This window comes from Dermacentor andersoni, chromosome 1 (assembly GCF_023375885.2).
Source record: "Dermacentor andersoni chromosome 1, qqDerAnde1_hic_scaffold, whole genome shotgun sequence".
In the NCBI taxonomy this organism is placed as follows: Eukaryota; Metazoa; Arthropoda; class Arachnida; order Ixodida; family Ixodidae; genus Dermacentor; species Dermacentor andersoni.
Window position 1 is genome coordinate 229,018,818 of NC_092814.1, and position 21,582 is coordinate 229,040,399.

The 21,582-nt window shown below is 44.3% G+C and overlaps 1 protein-coding gene across 2 annotated transcripts in view; it reads left to right on the forward strand.

The window, feature by feature from the left end:
* The window catches only part of LOC126548539 (solute carrier family 22 member 6-B-like), a 73,299-nt gene that overhangs the window by 36,614 nt on the left and 15,103 nt on the right, over nucleotides 1–21,582 (forward strand). For both annotated transcript variants that reach the window (XM_050196766.2, XM_055063347.1), the window contains exons 5-8: nucleotides 5,377–5,545; nucleotides 8,943–9,087; nucleotides 15,574–15,671; nucleotides 19,855–20,069. In XM_050196766.2, the coding sequence (XP_050052723.1) occupies nucleotides 5,377–5,545; nucleotides 8,943–9,087; nucleotides 15,574–15,671; nucleotides 19,855–20,069 (627 nt within the window). The remainder of the gene's footprint in view (nucleotides 1–5,376; nucleotides 5,546–8,942; nucleotides 9,088–15,573; nucleotides 15,672–19,854; nucleotides 20,070–21,582) is intronic.

Consider the following 21,582-nt stretch of genomic DNA (forward strand, 5'->3'; position numbering starts at 1 on the left):
CGTATGGTTCTCGGTGGACTAAGCGTCTCACGTTTTCTTCGATATTCCTTCGGTAGCCACATTAGGTGCCCAAAGTAGGCATTCGATTGTGGCCAACATACTTTGCGCTTTTTCATTTCGGTGCCCCGGCCACACAAAAGAAAAAATAAATACATTGTTGTGGCGCAGCGAATTGTCACATAGTGAAAGTTCGAATTTGTTACTACATTTGCGGACAGTAATGGACCACGGAACGCTTCAGTTACCGGTTACTCTTATTATATAGTATTGCGACAGCAATTGTATAGACACTCCAGGCCCATTCCTGGCGTCGCCGTCGCCCTCATGTTTCAGTCCAAGGGCGATAACATCAGGACCGCGCACCGCATGCTGTATGTGCGAGTGAAAGCGTAGGGAGGGAGGGAGGGGGGTGGAATGGGTGAGACGACGATGGTGGCTGTCTTGTGTGCGCAAAGGAGAAAAGCGGGGAGGAAGCGTGCCACCTTCCATCGAGCGCGACACGTCGGGGGGAGTGGATGGAATGGGGGCGGGATCTAGGATTCTGATGGATCTGATTGCGCAACATGTTTTTGCCTTGTTTGACGCATTATATACTGAGACTTTTTTAGATACGTAGATTTATTGGAGACTTATACGTATATTTAAACATCTTGTTGCGAGGTTTTGTGTATACGTGCAGTGAACTTTGTTTCCAGTGACACTTTTTTTGCCTTTTATCAAGCTGTATCTTCACATTTGTATATTCCATTGCATCTTCGCATTTCTGACGTACGAAGGAGAGTAAAATGAAAGTGATCCAACCAGGCCCGCGCAATAATGGTTCGGTTCATTATCTGCGAGGCATGCGTGTAGCACACAGGCATCTCTCATTTACAAAAGTGATCCGCAGGTGTGGGGATAAATTTTTTTATTGCTATCATACACTGGGTTGAACATGGTTGCGTGACGTAATGGACGCTCCAGAAGTTGAGCAGCGTGGTGTCCTGAGGTTTTTGACAGCTGAAGGTATTTCCCAAAAGAAATTAGTCGCCGTATGGCTGCCGTGTACGTTGAACGTTGCACTTCATTGGCCACTGTGAAGCGTTCGAGCAAACGGTTCAAAGAAGGACGTCAAACTTGCAAAGACGATTCAAGGCCGGGCCAAAGCCATCGTGCAATCATCCCTAACAAAATTGCATAGCTTGATGAGCTGATAAGGCAAGAACGGAGGATAAGCATCGATGAACTGGGAGAACGTGTAAACATCAGTCACGGTTCGGTTCACACCATAATTCATGAACATCTAGGTTATCGGCTCTTGTGTGTGCAATGGTTGCCCAATATTTTTGAACTACCGCTAGAAGACAGAAGTTCAGCGCTGCCTTGACTCATCTGATCCGGTATCACAATAAGGGTGACGACTTGTCTCCAACTGGGATCGGGGACGAGCCATGGTGCCACTTCTACGAGCCTAAAACATTCGAATTCACCACTCCAAGAAAGGAAAGGCCGTCATTTCCGCCGGAAAGGTGTTGTTGACTTTTCTTTCTCGATCTTCAGAGGCCATTATGGATAGAATTTGCTAAATCTTGAGAGGTTATCAATTCTTTTCGTTATTGTGAAACGCCAGATCGGCTGCGTGTCACAATCAAGAACACACTACGTGGAAAATTGACGAATGGGGTCATCTTGTTCCACGACAATGCCGTCCTCACGTCACTGATGTGGTTAATACACAACTGGCAATGTTCAAGTGGGAAACGCTGGAACATCCGCCATACAGCTCAGACCTGTCGACTTGAGACTTCCACATTTTTGGGCAACAAAAAAAAAAAAAAAACAGCTCAAGGGAACCAGATTCGTGTCGGACGATGACGTGAAAGAGTCAGTTGCAGACTTTTTGAAGCAGCAACCCAAGGAATTGACTGAGACTGGAATCACGAGACCTCGTTAAACAACGGTACAAATGTCTAAATAATCATGGAGACTGCTTTTAAATAAAGTACCCCGTTTGTCATATATACGCATTGGCTGACTTTCATTTGACTCGCCCTCGTATATTTTGCAGAACTTCGGTTTTTTATACGGGCTCTCTGTTGCGGCTATAATTTCAGTGCAATTACTCACGATACACGACCGGTGACAGCTGCTCCTGCGTAATACGTTTGAACAAATGACAGCGTCATTGACATTTTTCACTGGCTGTTGCATATATGTACAAGAATCTAAACAAGGTTCTTGAACGACAGTTTCATTACAATATTTGTTCTCAGCTTGTTAATTTCATGTCCTTTACATTTTTCATAGCAGCGACATGCACTGCTTTGCTGGTTTCGAACTGATATAGTTCTAAAGATCGTGTGATACTTTCTTTACTTATTAAATAGAGAAAAAACATGTCAGCATTGACACCAGTTATTTTGGGCGCAATTTATGGCACATACAAGCATATTCTACATATTTTACTTGTTTTGACAGCGTGTAGCGTTCAAGAATTCGTTTGCAGCATCTTTAGCAATGGAAATGCAGTTATTATTCATGTATTTGATCCCCGGATAAATCGTTTAAGAGGAAGCTTGAGCTAGCGCCCAACTCCAACGCGGCCTATTCAAATACATGTAAAACGCAGAAACGCTTTTCCGGGGTAACCCCAGGATTGCTTTTAATGAAATTTGTTGCATTTGAGAGAGAAAGTTAAATTCTAGTGTCTGTTGGAAGCGGAATTTCGGTTTACGGAATTTCGATTTTGAAAAACTCGGAAGTTCAAGAAAAAAAAATAGAAGCACGTCGTTTACAAACTAATAGCTCTGCAGCAAGCACATATATCGCTGTTAAGTAAACGGCATCTATTATAACAGTAAAATCGGACAAACTTGGTGTGTCATTTCGCATCTTACGTGAATTGGTTACGTTGTGTACAAGGATTCTGCGAAACCCGTATTTTCATAATGCTAAATTTCTTGAGATTCATGTGTAGCATAGCAATTTTGTCCGCTGTAGATGCACTATTAGGTGCAATTCACAGAATTGTGATATTTTTCATTGCTGAGTTAGTTTTAAACTTGGTTTCGTTTTCTAAAAATTTGCGATCTTCGTCAATCTTTAATAAAGAATTGACTACCTAAATGAAAAATTCGAAACCAGCAGTCACTAGAATTTAAATTTTTGTTTTAAATGCAGCAAACCTCGTCAAATTTGGTGCATTGGTTGCCGAGAAAAACGTATTCTCCTTCTACATGTATTTAGATAACGAGCACTCGAGCTAAAGCTTCCTTTAGGAGACCGAGCTGCAGTGTGAGCCCCCCCTCCCCCCGAACGAAATTTCTGGCTACGCCACTGCTGGCACAATTTTGTTCGTCATAACTCCGGATTGTGCTAAAGGCTGGGTCATCCGGCAATTTTTTTGCTGCCGTTCCCTCTCCACAAATGGCACATACCCCGCGAGAGGGATCAGCCAAGAATTTAGTACATACATGCAATTGCTTGTGCGCTCCAGGCAAAGAAAGTTTCGCTTTGAAACGCAGAAGAGCGGGTTCACGACCGCTTGACTACTTGGCGCGAAGAAGCCAAACCAGTTTGCACACATAAATGCTAAACGCACAGTGGACGCAGACTCCCACCGTTGGGGCTTTTTCAAATTTCAAGGTCTATAATCTTGGGCAAAGCGCGTTCATGCACCGCGTGGGCGGATGGACAGTCCGGCCGCCTGCGTCCAACTGTCCGAGGCGCCCTCAACTTAAACCAAGCCGCAACATCGGCGTGGAAAACAGCGACGTTGTCCAGCGAAGTACGAGTGGCAGGAGATTGGGACCGTTGCGCCACTGCATATTTCTCGCACCTGTCGATGTAGTGATAACGTGGTAGCCTGGCGAATCTCGAGTTCAAATTTTAGGCCAAATTTGCGGTATGTGTTATTTCCGGATGTCAGTTATTGTTTCGGCTTCCTGTGACTTCATTTTTAAACCAGATACATTAATAAGGAACAAATCCTATAACGAACACTTCTTGCACTAAGCGGGCTCACAAATATGTCGCTTATGGAGTTGGTTCATTTTTTTCAGCTTATTCTCAGCAGTTAACGGCGCTGAAGCTACTGAGACGCTGAACTTCAAGTTGCCATCTAACATCTAGAGGACAAAAAAATTCGGGTTGAACTCGTCTGTGATGACTATCCAAGTATACGAATAACATTCTTTCGAGATTAAATTCATTTTCTTGTACACTGAATAGCCGGGAACTTTCGCTGCTTCATCTAGCGACGCGCCGGCGATGTCCGGGCGTGGCATCCGAGATTTGTGGCACCCAGGTACGTGCGAATATAGAATTAATCCCTGCCTCCCAGCTAACATTCGTGGCACTTTCAAAAAAAGAAATGTGTCAACAACCTCCTTGAGAAAGCTTCAGCCTGGCGTACGTGTTCACTGCGAGTCGAAAAGCAATTTCTGCGGCACTGGTGGACTCTATTTTCCCAGATCCTTTGTATCGTGCACCTTATTTAAGCCGACCTTATCATGATGTACTTAAGCGCGTCCGAAAAATGTGTGTACCTCCTGGAGTAAAAACATTTTTCTTTAAATTACATTCGGAAATACTCCGTTAAAACTTGGTTGAATTCGAGGAGTTGCTTTGTGCCGTGGTCAACAAACTGTCGGCTCTGTCCACGTGCCGAAACCATAGATCACTGCTTCATAGACTGTAGGGACGCTGTATTTTTTGGGACATTCTACAACGGACGGTTAAAAAAGGACATTGACATGACTCCATATACACTTAGGTTTCTACCGCTTAAGGTTGCGGGTGGTCCTCCCTATGACATGTTCATAGTACTTGGTTTACATTGCCTATGGAGAAGTAGACTGTGTGATCGCCATGCCGAAAGCCCGCGATCTACAAAGTCCTTCTTTCGCGAAAGTGCTGCTTATGTAAGAAGTGTGTACGCTGCGCAGAAACCTCCGCCAGACTCGATGCACTTGTTGGATGCATGTGTGTATTTGCCTGAGTTTTAGGTGTGTAGTTGTGTCCCCTTTGTAATACACCTTCAGTTTTCTTTTCCATGTAATAAAGAAAAAAAAAACATTCGTGGCACAGCGGGCTAAAGCGTCGGCCTGCTGTGATTGAAGAACCTGTGTGACGTGGTTTCGATTCTGGCCAGCATCGGATATATTTTAAAGAATTTTTTTTTTCACTGAGGAGCGCCGTGAACGAAGTTCACGGCGCCGTGAACACTTTTAGGCTGCACTATCTTCGGTATCGACCCATATTTTTGGTTTGGTAGACAAAAAAAAAACTGGTCTAGCAACGTCAAGAATTCTGTTGTCATTAGAAGGAAATGAGCGGCTTATTCCTTCCTTGCGTCGGGATCATGTGACCGTATGTTTTCTTGCCGCTTCGTCACAGATGTAGAAAGCATTGGTCCAAGCTACCGGGGACGATCGATGGTGGCATATGGCATCTTTTGGGGAGTGGGCATCGCCGTGCTGGCTGGCCTGGCTGCCGTTGTACCAGGATGGAAGGCCCAGCTGGCTGTCTTCGCTACCATGTATGCACTGCCACTGCTGCTCTGGAGGTGAGCCGCCGATGATCCCCTCGGGCGCTGACAAAGGCCTTTGGCTCAGCTCCACAGCCACGGTGTGCTAGGGGGAATTTAGTTCACGAGAATCGAGCTGCTTTCGAGTGTTAGGTGAAGTTTCAAGTGCAGATAATTTGTTTTGGTTTAAAAACCTACAGGCTCAAGTCTAATAGCTTACTTTACACAAGATTCTTTAACATTAAACATGTAAAGTATTTCATTATTGTGTAAAACCTGACACACTCATGGTGATAATCGCGAACTATGCCAGCAAATGACACTCGTAATTTTTTGAAGCATGTTCTGTGTAGTAACTTACGATTGCACAATATACGCTTGCTCACCTCTAACCTCTATTTGTGGTTGATTGAGCTATGTCATTTGTGAATGTGCTGCTTAGTTCTTCGTTGCTTTAAGTATGGCTTTCCTTCCAATTTTCTAAACCTTACACTTGTAATTTTGGCTATTTCCCTCTACTTGATCTTCAGCCAGCAGTGTGTAAAAATTAAGACTACATAATGGAATAATTGTGTAATTAAAAATTAAATTAGTAAACGTAAAGCATCGAACATGCATAGCGACAGGACAACGTATAAAAGCTACTGTTCACTAAATTTTAATTATACAGTGGGGCAGGTGTTAAACTTGAGCACTCGATGTACAGCAATATTAGGCATTCAAACATTAAGTTGTTACCCTGGTTGTCGTAGGAACAACTAAAGTATCTGTTATGAGCTAGTTCGCATTCACCACCATACTGCTGATCTTATACAAATTATGTCGTGCGGATTTTAAAGTTTAGCTAGATGCGCTAGCACATCTCGTTTATTATTTGTAATGCGCACTTGTTCATAGTGAGTAGTTTAAGGCACTCCACTAATCACTAAGACAATAATGAAGTTCGAACTTTCTAATGCTGGAAGGCCTCCATGCTCTGCTCTTAAAGGTAAGGACTTCGTACTTCAATGTCAATCCTTATCTTGTTCACTGCTTATCGTAGGGCTTAGCAGAGCAATCGCCTTTGCATGTTAACCATGGCGTCGATGCATGTGTCTAACCGCAGGTGATAGTTCGTGTGCCTTCCAGAGAGTCTACATAACTCCGAAAATAAACGCTTGGAGACATGCGACTTAAGAGGAAGCTTTAGCTCGGGCCCAACTCCTACGCGGCCTATTCAAATACATGTAAAACGCAAAAACGTTTTTATGAGATAACCCCTGGACCGATTTTGATGAAATGTGTTGCATTTGAAAGAGAACGCTAAATTCTAGTGACTGTTGGAAGCGGAATTTCGATTTAGGGCTTGAATTTTCTTAAAACTATTTTCAAATGTTTGACCTTTTGAAAAAAATAGAAGCACGAAGTTTACAAATTCATTGCTCTGCATCAAGAAATGATATCGCGATTCTGTAAACGGCATCCATTAGATCATTCAAAGCGGACAAATTCAATATGTCATTTTACATCTTACGTGAATTTGTTGCGTTGGTTACAACGGTTTCACAAAAGTTGTATTTCCCTATGATTAAATTTTTTTTTATATTCATGTGTAACATATCAATTTTGTCCGCTTTAGATGTACTATTTGCTGCAATTCACAGAATTGTATTATCATTTTCAGTGGTTGAGTAACAGAGTTGTAAACTTGATAGTTTCGTTTTTTGAAAAAGTTCGATTTTCGCCAATTTTTAATAAAAAATTGACGACCTAACTCAAAAATTTGAAACTAACAGTCACTAGATCTTAAGTTTTTCTTTTAAATGCAACAAACCTCGTCAAATTTGGTGCAGTGGTTGCCGAGAAAAACGAATTCTCCTTTTACATGTATTTAGATAGGAGCACTCGAGCTAAAGCTTCCTCAGGAAGACCGGGCTCACCTGGGTGCGGTCGAAACTTACTCATAATGTGCAGTATGTCGTAAGACGAGAATGCAGCGTACGTATCACGCAGGGTCAGAACGCACAGGTCTATCGTGAAAGGAAAATGAAATACACAGCAGAAATGACCCGCATCGACATTTCTTTAGATATCGCAGCACCGTATGCGCGCATGACCTTCTACATGATGCGAAATATTTCAGTTTCTTCTAATGAGCGAACGTCTCCACCCAAAGGAAATGTGTAAATTACCGATCCCCTATAGGTAGTTTTTCGCAAACTTTGTTTCTCGGAAATTTTTCGCCGAATTCTGAAAGATGTGGGGTCGTGTCATGACGATGGCTAGGACATATTTTCTTCAGGCATTCGTGCAAAATTTAGTAACTAATCTTAGGTCTCAGTCGCATGCGCACATGCGCAGCAACGCACGCATGCGCGCCCTCGCATTCTAAACTTGCCGCCCGCGCGTTGTCTTTTATGGCAGAACTTGAGATGCAGTCTTTCGTTAAGTGCGATTTGTTCGAGAACAGTGCTGAAGTATGGACTTTTGGGTGTTCCGTGGCGGTGCCACTGGTCGCAAGTCTCTCCTCTTTAGCTGTGCATCATGCGAGCTCATATTTCGTAGAGCGTGCAGTCCGAGCTGTTCCCACGCACATTACTGCAAAACAACCGAAATTTTAATTTCAGTGTCTAACAGCTTTATTGAAGTATGGTCTGAAATTTCGGTCACTTTTGTTATCTCTAGAAATCTAACATTTTTCTTGTTCTGAAGACGCAATGTTTTAAGTCTGCAATAAATGTACTGAAGCAATAAAGTAACGGCATGAATTTGCCTCTGGAAGGGATATGTATTAAAAGCACACCCAAAAGAGTTCACTGGTACGTTATCAGCAGTTCACATGTTAAAACGGTTTATTTAACCACGCTATCGTGGTTAATTGACCTGGCTTTTGACCTGGCTTTTGTCCAGGCGGTGGCAGCGTCAAGTCAATCATAATCTCTTCCCTTCAAGAAGCTTCGCGCTGACGGAAAGAAAGTTAATGTACAAATATTGATTCCACATGATATCTGGTGCATGAAATTGAAACTTACGGCAGATCCGACGTACTTGCTGGAATATACGTTAACGGAAGCTTTCAATTTCGATTAAATGATGTTACAATACACATGTGGCCAATTGCATTTTATTTTGAACTTTTGCAATTGTCCACACTTTCTCCGTAAAAGCAAGCACAAGCTCATGGCCTCATGGTATGCGATGAAGAGGCAAAGAAATGTTCACTTTCGAATGTTCACCTACGTCAATGGCATGCGCGCCCTTTATGATGGGCGAAAGACGTGTTTACTATCGTTGGCGTTATTCGCTAACTTGTATATACCGTTAAAAAGTTCGTAGTGCGAATGAACCCTAATATTTAGCCCCGTCAACCGGAATGCCACGGTTACAGCGTGTCGTTGTTTACATTCATCGTTCGTACCGCCTACTCCTCCACCTCCTCCTCCACAACTTCTATCAGGTACATAGTGGAGTCTCCCAAGTGGCTCTTGACAGTTGGAAAGTACAAGGAGGCGGAAGAAGCCATCAGGAAGATCGCCAAGATAAATAACATCAAACATATTGAAGACGAAGACCTCGCTAAGCTGAAGAATCAGTACAAGGAGGTATGGCCAACATTACTAACTTCGTCTTATTTAACCCCGCAGGGGCGTCTGCGTGAGCAGGTGTTTGTTGGGTTGCTACACCACGTACCCGAGAACGTGAGGGTTGCACCCTCTCGCGTGTAGCCATGCGTGGCTTAGCTGTGTCTGCAGAAACTGGAACCCTGGGGGTTCAGCTGATGCGGTTCGCATCTTTAAGGTCCCCCGGCGGAGGCAACACACCTTTGGCCTCTGCTTCACATAAAGGGCGCCTGCGGACTGACCCACCTGGAGAAAATCGGCAGTCACCTTTTCCTGTCCTGCTCTTCAACCTTCGTATTTCTCTCTCACTTTCAATCTTTCCTGTCTTGTAATCCCTTCCTTTTACTTCCGATTTTCTGGTCGGCAAGGGTTAACCTAGTGTAATATATCCAGTCTTGGGTATATGAATATAAGACGTTACAATGGCGATGCATGGCTGGCGTCTGCAGGTATTCTTCGGTACGCCCACTGAAAGGAGGGCCAGCGAAGCAACTTTACGGTTATTTTTGAAAAAAAACGAAGACACGTTCCCAAAGTAACATGCCCCTCACAGTGAAGACAACACAACCTTAAGTAAAGTATCGCATTTCCTAGCATCTAAACTCCTTGCAAACTCGATTGGATCTGGTTACAAATCCTTAAAGATGACAAGCGGAGACCTCGATATCGTCCTCTGACAGATATAACAAGTTGAAAAGCTCGCTTAACTCACCAGTATCGGTGACATTAACATGACAATCTCTGCACATCGATTACCCAACACAAGCAGGGGAGTAATATCAGATTTCTTGAACCTTAGTGACGAAGAGCTTTGAAGGATTCCAAGAGGAAAACGTAATTAAGGTACAAAGAATAACACTCCGGCGAGATGACCAACAGATCTCCACGAAACACGCGACTCACATATGGTACCAGTGCTGTCGCCAGTTCACTTGACGCAGGATATTTGAAGATCAACGTCAGGCCATACATACCGAACCCGATGCCGTGCTTGAAGTGCCAGAGGTTCGGGCATGAATCAAAATTCTCGTAGAATCAAATAAATATGCGCGAAGTGTAGTGCCAACGACCATACTGCTGACAACTGCAATGCTCCCACGCAATGTGTCAATTGCAAAGGGAGACCATCCAGCTTACTCATGGAGCTTCCCTTGTTGGAAGAAAGAAAAAGAAATCATTGCAATCACTTTAAAACAAAAACAAAAATTCATTCGATGAAGCGAGGAAGAGGCTAGAGCACTCACCTCAAATAAGTTGTGCCGGTGCGGCGTGGTAGGTGGCAGTACCATATCTGTTTCAGGGGTCGATAGGGTTCACGCACGGCGTTCCTGTAGAAACTCAATGTGCCCTCTTGTGGCAGCAGCCAGTGCTGTTTCATGATCGAAGACGGGCCGGCAGACAGCGGTAGGGCCCGAAGCTGAACTGAACTCCACAACTCCACTGCCCGAGACGCGCGTCTTGGCGCCTGGCTCTCGATGATCCAGCGCCTCGGAGAAGGCGCTCGAGGTTGACCCTTAAACCGCGGCGTCATCGACGCCAAAAGATCCGCGCTCCCTGGCGCTCACTAAGGGCAAACTTTTTGTAACTGCGTTTCAAGAGGGACCGGTAACCTGAACAGTTACAGCTCTCGCAAATAGTAAAACTCCTTTAGCACATGTCAAGTACAACTTTTGAGCTTCTACATATAAATTAACATTCTCAATTCCATCACTATGGCTTTTAGCATATATTGGAAATGCAGAGGGCTGATTCACAATTTATGTAACATAGTAAACTTCTCACCTGCAGCATATTGCCTACAAGAAACAAACCTAGGCCCTAAAAATAGTCAATTGCTCAAACGTATTACTGCTGTGTTAAGGGCCGGGAACATTCCAGCCATTTGTTAGGAGTCGCTACACTTGTACAAGGCGGTACTCCTACCCGTAGTGACCACTTCAACACTACTTTTGAGACCGTAGCCGTCACTGTTTTATCGTATAAAACTGTCACCATCTGGTCCATTTACATTTCGCCTCATAACCACGGTACACTTACAGAACTGGAAAATTTAATAAATGGTTGCCCGAGCCTTTTCTTTTAGTGGAAGATTTTAATGTCCATTGTACACTTTGGGGCAGAGGTAGAACTGACCAATGAGCGTAGCTTATTGAATATTTTATTTCATCTAATATTTATCTTTTAAACTCAGGTGCGCCAACCTATTCTACTTAACAGTTTTAGTTGCCTGGACTTTTTGCTCACCATGTGCATTTACTGATTTTAAATGGGAAGTTCTGGACACCCTATATGGCAGCAATCATTTGCCTGCGATCATCAAACCCGCATCATCACTACCCATTATAATTTTAAACCGTGGCGCTGAAAAACACATCTTGATGATTTGCCTCTTTTTATAGAACATGCAAAACTCGAAGACTTTTCAAGTGAGCTAATCGCTGTCGAAATTTTAAAGTTCACTACGGTTTTAATTTCAGTGGCAGTAAAGGTAATACATCAAGCATCCAGCCTTGTGCGCAAAAATCTTAATCCCTGGTGGACACCTGAGTCAACAAAAGCTAAAACACAACAAAATAGCACCTGGATAATCTTGCGAAGAAACCCGACCTATACCAAGCTCCTTGGCTTTAAACAGGCCAAAGCCAAACCACGATTTATTCGAAGGCAGGCGGAAAAATCGCCGTGGAAGAAATGGATATCATCAATAAACAGTTCAGTCACATCAAAACGAATGCGGGGACAGGTGAAGTTTAGCGGAGCTTACTCATCTTAAACAATACCGTTACTTACAAAAGCCCAGGCACACAAACACAACAGGCTCACTTACTTTGCGAACACTTTTATCCAGCTCGGTAAACTGTTCAAAAGAATTTTCAAACTAGACAGTCTGCTGAGAAAAAGAAGCTGCCTACTACTGACGATTCGAATGAATTATATATCCCCCTTACACTGCTCCGCGTTCGCTGTGCAGGTAAAAAAAAAAATCGGCGATTACGATACTATCTACTGCGAAATTCGAGCGCAGCTCTATACATGTTTTATGTCGATATTTACTGGCTGGCGTGGAAAATCTGTCTCGTGACGTGCATTGCAAACAAAGCGAAGTGTGGCGCGACTGCTTCGCTAATCTGGAGGACGCGAGAGCCAGCACGTGGCCGTCGCGTGCGCGCGATTCACAGCAGCCGCCACCGCCGCCGCCGGACCTTACTGACGAGGCGCGCTACTTTGGCGCCATCCCGTAGCGATCGTCTTGGCACTACGCTTTCAATCTCACGCTTTCACCATACCTTCCTCCTCCCCTTTCCGCCTCATGGTTCCGCTGCACCCTCCTCCACCACTTTTCTCCTCGCGTCTTTCATCCCGCGCTGCGCTCCGCGTTCGCTTTCATCTTTCGCTGGGCTCATTCGTTCGGTTACGCCTACGCTCACCGCAGGAACGGGTGCCTAAGAGCTCCACTCTAAAACAGGTCACGACCGCACTCACTACTCCATGCTGGCACACCTATCCCAAACACCTGTAGAGGTTCTGGAATTTTTCTATGCAGTCCGAGAATCTGGAATAATGCCGAAAGAATGGAAGAAAGCAATAGTTTCATTTCTTAAAAGCTGGTAAATCTCCAACATCCGCAAGCAGCTACAGGGCCATTGCCCTGACGAGCTATCTGGCAAAATCATACGCAAGCATTATTAGTATAAGGCTCTCATTTATTTCAGAATCAAGAAACCTAATAGACCCTCACCATTGCGCATATAAAAAGCCTTGCTCAACCACTCATCTTGTCCGACTAGAATATGAAATTCGATATGCATTTTTACACAGGCAACATTGTCTTGCAGTTTTCTTTGATTTATAAAAAGCCTATGACATCGCGTGGACATAGGGAATTTTAAGAGGTCTAGCTGACCTCGGGATCTGTGGTAAAATGCTGAAATGCCTAGCTGATTTCATGTCTGATAGAACATTTCAGGCACGTCCCGGCACAGTACCGTCACATAAATTTACAGAAGGAAATGGAGTTACGCAAGGCTGTGTTCTAAGCACGACACTTTTCATAAGTACAAACTCTGTTAATAAGGTTATACCGTCGTCCGTTATGCGCTCTGTATACCTCGACGATCTGCTAGTGGGTTGCCGCGCCTCAAGTTTGGTAAACGGTGAGGCAGCTTCCAATCGCAATAAATAACCTTGCACAATGCTATCAAAAATGGCTTGCACTTCTCGGCTCAGAAAAGCTACTGTATTCTATCAGAAACGAGAGCTACACTGCTACCCAGTCCTGAAATTGGAGAACTCCACACTGCCAGCCAAACAAGATTATAAATATTTAGGAGTGACCTTCGACACAAAACTAAACTTCCTAGCCCACATAAACAGCATAAATTAAGGCAATTAAAGCGTTGAATAACCTCAACGTGTCGTCTCATAAGCCCTGGGGTTCCGATCGAACGTGTTTCTTACATACATCACCGGCCTGTTGTGTGTATTCGTCTAGACTACCGTTGTATAGGTTATGGCTCAACCAGGAAGTCTTGCCTTTGACGACTTCATCCGGTATATCATCTCCGACTGGCAAGTCGTGCTTACAGAACATCACCTGTCCAAAGTCTATACGTTGACTGCATTGAGCCTCCCTTACAGCAGCGCAGGGCGTACTCACTTTTTTCTACGTACTCAAAATTCAGTCACCACCGCAACACAAGCTACAACATCGTGACGCAGTGCAACTCATACTTGCACTATACAAATATACCAAACATGATTAGGCCGCTTATCTTGCGATGTGAGCAATACTGTCGAGATTGTGATATTCTTCATGATGTCCTCCAGGTTGCTAAAGAGCCACTACAATTGTCCCAGGTGTGCGACTTTATAAAGCAATGTGATTGGACATGGATACATATAAAGAAAAGAGACGCCCCTCAAGAACACATCATACAAGATTTCCGCGCTCTTCAGAACGAATGTAAAAACAGAATTCTACAGATTGGTCTAAAACACCAAAACATGTGGGTGTGGTGGCCGTAACGAAAAATTGGGGTAAATGTACTCGATTGCCACAGTATGGCTGAGTTTTCCTTGAAGTTTATGCTATATGGTCTGTAGTTAAAAAAAATTATCACTGACAAGGACAAAACTGCTGTCATATACACCGATTCCTTAAATGCACTGAAGGCTCTACATCTGAAATCCGAGTGTGAATCTCTGCTGGGTGATATTTTACATAGTTTCAAACAAATACGGGTGATGTTGGAATACCGGGTCATGAAGCGGCAGATAGATCCGCATCCGTGACAGCTTACAAAGGCATGTAACGCAATACTTTCATATGGACAAAGTATCCGAGCGATTCGTAAGGCCTTAATGGCAAAATGGCAGCACGAATTGGAATATTGTGCAAAAGAGGTACATCTTACTAAACCTGTACTAGACGAGTGGGACTCATGCAATCACTACGAACACTTTATGGAAGTAGCTTGATGCCGACTAAGCATTGGGCACGCACACCTGTCAATTTTTTTGCTTAGAAAAGAAGACCCACCAACATGCGAGAAGTGGCAAGAACTGCTAACAGTCATGCACATTTTACTGACATGTACACATGTTAAATCATACAGACAAAAACTTCGACCGTGGCGGCCGCATTTCGATGGGGGTAGAAATGCAAAAGCGCCTTTGTACCTTGCATTGAGTGCGCGTTAAAGAACCCTAGGTGGTCAAAATTAACCCGGAGTCCCCCACTACGGCGTGTCTCATCATATCGTGGTTTTGGCACGTAAAACCCCACAATATTTTTTTTAACAACCGTGAAAATGGTTGTCCTCAGTTTTCGTTCTTCGCTTCTTTATAGAATGGAAGCCTTTTAACATTTCATCGCTGTGAAAGCAGCGCTTATAAAGATACGCCCTAAGAGTCTCAAAGTAATGCAACTGCATTAATAATGGCAACATTTTGGAATTAAGCTGACGCCCATTGTTAATTTTTGCTATTCGTTCTAATAATATATGCTGCTAGCGCAACCATTACCATCTGCATTTGTGAGCGCGTTATGCAGCGGTGTTCGAGCGTAGAGGCTCTTTCTAAAGTTCTTCTGGTGACACGAAGATCGCTCATTATTCAAACTGACTTTTGTTGGCTACGAAACCTTGAACTTCAGAATCTTTGGAAGTGAAGTGCGCGTTCAAAAGCAAGGTGAACTTCAGTGAATCGTCAATAGTAACGAAGCAAAAAGAAAGCAAAAGGTTTTTATTACTTCTGGGCTGCAATGCTGTCTCGCCGACAGTCTGAGTGTGCAAATGACATCCATCTCGTGAAAACTCGAGCTTACACGGAAAATGTACATTGTTTGTTCAAAAACATTAAAATATTTTGGTTGTGTTAACATGACATAAGCAGGCGAAGTAGTGTAGGTTCAGGGATTGCTTGATCATTTCGCACTCATGCAGCTGCTTTTATGCATTCGCTTTGCAGCAACATGGGAATCGGAAAGCCACAGCCTGCGCTGGAATCCTGGCCATGTGCAATTCAAGAACGATGATCATATTTACGCTGACCAACGTAATCTTTCAGTAAGTATGCCGAACTCATCTATTCTTTCTCGCCCGTGCGGAATTCCATTACGCATATCCGCTATGCCTCCTATTGACTTTGACGTAGCTGTGGGTGAGCCATTAATTCTCTTTGTTGGTCTCTTAAAGGAGTACAGCTGACACGAAAATTTTGTGCCGGTACTCCTTTAAGTCGCCGTCAGATCTGGCATGGCTGTGTTTCGCATCGGCGTCTCCCGATGTCCTACGCTTATATCGCGACTCCATTGGCGTTGGGCCTGTTCGCGAAAACAGATCATATGGTAGACAGATGCATATGGTAAGCGCAATCAAGTTATGCGAGTTATCCTAGATATCCTTGAAAAATATACAATCAGTGCGTTCCCGTATCACGACTAGCCCATGGGGCTGAAACCTTGAGCATATGGAATCTCCAACGAGCCGTGGAACCGAAAGTGTGAAACGCTAAGATGGAAGTTCAAATGAGAGCAAACGGGTTTAGCTGATAGTTTACTTGAGATCAAGAGGAAGAGATGTAGTTTCTAGTGCGCAATAAATTGTAACTCAGGATGACCCGAGTTACAATTTATTGCGCACTAGATTCTTTTGCATGCTCATTTCAGTGACCTTGCAAGAATATATAGCAGTGGAAGTACTCAATTCACAATTTTAAAGGGGGGGAGAACTATGGTTATCTACTCGATCTTTCACTAGGAGTCATCTAATGCCAAAGAAAGTTGATTGCTGGGATCAACACAGTCGGTCATTCTAGTTTCGAATGCGTTGACCTTATCTTGAAATAATGCCCTCGCAGATGCTGGAAAGAACTGAATTCACGAAGAGTCCTTTCTCAGCAAGCTACTCTCGCTTTAGAGGCTCATAACATCGGTTATCTTTTCTATCAGAAACCGTGTCTACTGTTTACGTGACTTCACGTGTCTACCTTTTACAAGGGATCGTGCGTCATCGTAAGACACACACCCACGACGTAGGTCATGAATGAGTTCATACATTTTCAACATAAGTACCTATGCATATAATCTCTTTGGAACGTGCTACCTTGCAGCACAATATTGTTCCTTTGAAATGCAGTTATTTCTCCTTTAAGACAAACGCAAAGGCTAAGTGATTAATTTTGCTATTGGTTTAGTCACAACGCAATATTTGCGCCATTTCTATAGCTCTAAGAGTGCGCACGCCATTACGTTTTTAACACAACGCGGGAATAGTGGCCAGTCCGCGCAAGTTCGTGCTTAGAGCGTTTTTGTTTTGTGCAATTGTTGCTCCCAAAGCACCAAAGCACTCATTGTGGAGTACATTACACGGTAATAATTCTGCAAAATATGGGTCAGCCACAAAAGCTACACAGTACGGACGGGCTGTCGCTTGCTTATACGTTGTCAAAGCCTAATCTGCTGTATTTTCATTGCCTCCACGCTCCAAACGCAGTCTGGAATTTAGTTGTGTAGCGTTTATTCGTAACCGCTGTAAAAAAAATTCTTTAGTGTTAATGGACACACCAATAATGCAGCTGCGTGTTGAACACGCGTGCTATTTTGCACACACGATCATGATATGGAGGCCTTGAGCTTTATATGTATTATGCTGGAAAATTAACTCGAAACTGTATGAAGAAACGAACGGGCAGAAAACGTCAGTGATCTGGTCCATGACCCTCAGCAGCAGTGAACATCAGCTGTTCGATTATACTTATGTTACAATAAGCATGTATGTTTTCAATTTAGTTTCGATTGTTATCTGGTCTGATTTCGGGTGCTCGTGTTGCTGGGCCCACTGGCAACGCCTTAGGAACTGTACCTTGGTTCTCTAGATAACCTTAAACTACCATATGATTATGAGGAATGCCGTAGTGGAGATTCCGAATTAATTTTAAGCACGTGGTATTGTGTAATCTGCGCCGGTGTTTTTGCATTTCACCCCAATCGAAATGCGGCCACCGCGACTAGGATTCGATCCTGCAGCCTCAACCCAAAGCCACTACGCCACCCCGAAGGGTTAAACTTAGTTACGAATGACGTTTCTATGTTGCGCGCCTTTCCTGCCATAAAAGTATGAATCAAGTAGCCGAGCAACAAGGAGAGATTTATATTTGTTCTGCCACTCGCAAATTTGTTACGAAAAGGGCACGACGTCCATGAACAGCGTTTTGTCGAGCCGCTTTAAATGCGAGTGTAAGTGTACAATCCAACCTGTATTTATTTTCGCTGTCATTTTTATCTTACAGCTCCAACAAGAGACGCTATAGTCCATAAGCACGTGCGCTAGTTAATTTATCATGTCCTTCGTCTCTTGCTTAACAAAAAACTGCAACGAAAAGAAAGTACTAATAACGTCAACTATGGCCCAAAAAAATCATGTGATGACCGCTTTACATTTATGAACGAGGCCAGGGCGTTCTGATGACTGTCAGCGCTGCTTAACATAGAACCTACTCAAACAGATAACCAAGCTAAATTTCTTTCTGCAATATCATGGGCGTGAATAATTCTTTACGTCAAAACTCTACATGTTTCTATTTGCCGGCTTCAGCGCACTCGCGCGGTTCTTTTGCTGCAGAAAAAGGAAATTCTTGCACCTCTGGTCCGCCAAACCAGGCACAGGATACTGCGCCAAGACCTGTTCACACAATAAACGCCTAGTACAAGACAAAAGTGTGAGCGGAAAGGGTGTTAATAGCCTAATTTACACCAATGCGGTACACGCGTGTTCAATGGTGACTACACGCGCCACGGAGCGAAAGAGCACATTGCGAGGGCGAGCGACGAGGGGAAGGTGAGGAGACAAGGAGAGGCCTGGCGAGGATGAATGTCTCTTTCCTAAGTTTTATTCATGGGGCTTAGCTGCTCCGACTGCCTGGAAAGTGTCCAGAGCCTCAAAGCCTCGGGACAGACGTGCTCTCATTGCTCTTTTTTTCTCCTTTCCGTTCCTCAACCCCCTTCCTCATGGGTAGGGTAGCAAATCGCAAGGCGTCTGTTTGACCATCTTGCCTTTCCTTCCCCATTTTTGTTCAGCGGCACATATAGTCGTGAGGTGAAAAAAAAACTCTGAACAATCAGACGAATGAATGAACTTAGATGTGATCCATAAAAAATGTCCGGCGAACGTGCGTTTCCTTAATATTCCTCTGTTTACGGTTTATCTTGTATGATGAAAAGCGTTAGAACAGAATTATCCATTTCGATAACTGTGCAACAAGTTCTTTTTATCTGACAGCACAAGGCAATAAAATGACAAGGGCGATATCCACATTTTGCACGCTTAACGTACATAAGGGACAGGTACGTCCCATCGCAAATTTCATTGCAGAGCAGCTTGCACGCTGCTATCAGTTTTATTCTTATATGAAAGATACCAACGATCTACAACACTGAATCGCATATTTGTATAAAGTAAGAAGTCAACGAATCATACTGTCTAGATTAAACATCTTTGTGGCTCACTGGTACACCTTTGAGTGAAGAAACAATATTTATTGGTTCATTTTTCATATACCTGGTAACAAAATCGCGTCTTGAGTAACATGCGAATTTCAATGGTGCACTGAACGGGAAGGCGATGGAAGAAGTTTCTCGACTGGATTAATTTCTGAAGGACAGCCCTCCCCCCCCCCCCCCCCCGCGCATTGTTTGTCCCCGTCAAGGGCTTACTTTACCGAATTGCACTAGAACAAGCCGTTGTGGGCCTTGAAGAACTGATTCACTCATTTGGCGTCGTAGGGTTTTTGTAGGGTACTAACGAACATGAGCTATCTTAGTCGAAAGAACTAAAGAAGGTGTCCCAACGATCATGCACCAAGATTGTCAAATATGCAAATGCCACGCAATTGGACAGAAGCAAGCAAGTGTCCTTCAGGAATTCAGTCGAGAAACTATCTTCTTCCGTTGCCTTCTCCCCTCCCCCCCCCCCCTTCACGGCTAAAGTACTGTTAAGTTACACTGGGATCGTGTTCTGCCCTTACTAAAGTATGCATAAGTAGCCCAAAAGCGTCGTCATTGCCCGCGTGTCCCTTGCTCCCCGTGTCGAAAATACAGGTAAGCGCACAAGACATGAAACCACTCAGAGGAGTAGGGTCGGAACAGAGGGCTGCTGGCACCTTCGCAAGTTAATTGGAATTGGTGGCCGCACTACACACATGTCCCCCTCGTAGTCCGCATTGCAACTGCGACGTCCGTGCTTCTCGCAGGTTCTGCACAGCTCTCGTGCGGTACCAACTGGCACTGGACACGGGACTGTTGCCAGTGGACCCATACATGAATTTCCTCGTGGGCGGTGTCATCGAGGCAGTGAGCGGAATCGTCAGCCATCTGATTCTGCTGTACCTACCACGCAAGAGTTCCACCATCTGCTTTTTAATTTTCACCATGGTCGCTTATCTACTCCATGCCTGCTTGCCAAAAGGTGTGCCCTCGCTTCACGCTTTAACATGTTTCCATACGGCATTCAGAGCAAATATCAATAAGTCGTAGACAATATCCTGAAAAAAGAAATATCAAGGCCCTTTTCTTTAAGAAAGATGGCTGAACGCCAAGCTTTCCCCCAACGCAAACTGAAAGTCAGTCCAAAGCCAACGACCACGCAACGAATCCAAGAAAGGCTTTTCGACCCGATGATATGTATATACGATTTGATTGCATGTTTAAGATTGTATCTTTTGAGCGTTGAAATTGAATGAAGACGCATTTCGTTAAGTGGCATAGCCTTTATTTTAGATAATTTAGCCGTTGATTACACGCGCACACTCACTTTCACGGACGACTCTACACTTGCGTTCGCGAATGGCAGCCTCTTCTGCCGTGCGCTGCACCCGCGGCCTGCCCATGGTGACGGCCGGGAATGCATTGCGTGACGGGCGTAATGCAGTGCAGATATATACAGTTCGTTTGGGTAGCGTGGCGTTCAACCATCTTTTTTTAGGAAGGGGCTTTGATATTTTTTCCAGATACTAAGACGAGCCTGTGTTCACGCGCACTTGCTGTCGTCGATAAGCAAAGAAGCTCAGTTAATCGCGACGCAACTTGCGCTTCCAGTGAACTTCGTGCGCATGCGCTACTCTTGCTGAACTCGTCGTTTCGGGCCGTCATTCACTGACCGGCCAGTCAGTCGACGCTGGCGTGGTACTGCGAATGTAAACTGCAGTGATCTACGCAGATATGCAAGTTCGCTTTCCTGCAGTGCGTGTTCGGCGCTCACGGACGAATCGGCGAGACATGAAAGCTTCGCTTTAAAACATGCGATCCAGTTGACTGAATCGTTAGGCAAGTTTATTCCGTGCTCGAAAGAAAGCCCGCGAAATACGAAAAAGTACCACATGACCAGCCGCCCGGGCGCCGCGACAGCGCCACAACTAAACCTGCAGCACACGAACGGCACATTCTTGCCAATCGCGCTCCATTTCAGAAGTAAGGCCGGATTCACTCAGCCGTCATACGCCCCTTAACCGTCACGGCACCGGCGTCCGTCATCAGACCGCGTTTCCTCGCCGGTTTCTCCTCAAAAATAGGGAGCCGGCAATGTTAAGAGCATTGGCAAACGTCACCGGTGTGCTAATGCCGAGGAGGAACGGGTGAGGAAACGCTCTCATGATGGACGCCGGTGCCGTGACGGTGACGGGATGCTACAAAAACAGAAGTCGAGACGGCACGTATGAGTGTGAGCGAATGGTGGAAAACAAGCGCAACTTAAATCGCTCTTGAAAGACATAACACAAAGCCTGAGTTGAATTATTTGAATTGTAACGCACTCAGTTACTCGTAATACCATAAAAAATTATACTCTACCGTGCATTAAAACGTGCTACGTATGTAATAAGGAATTGGACGTTGCATGAGGTACGATAACCGTGACCTAAAAAGTCGATATTATGACGCAATAACGACATCAGGAAAGAGCTTGGTTACGTTAAGGTCATGAG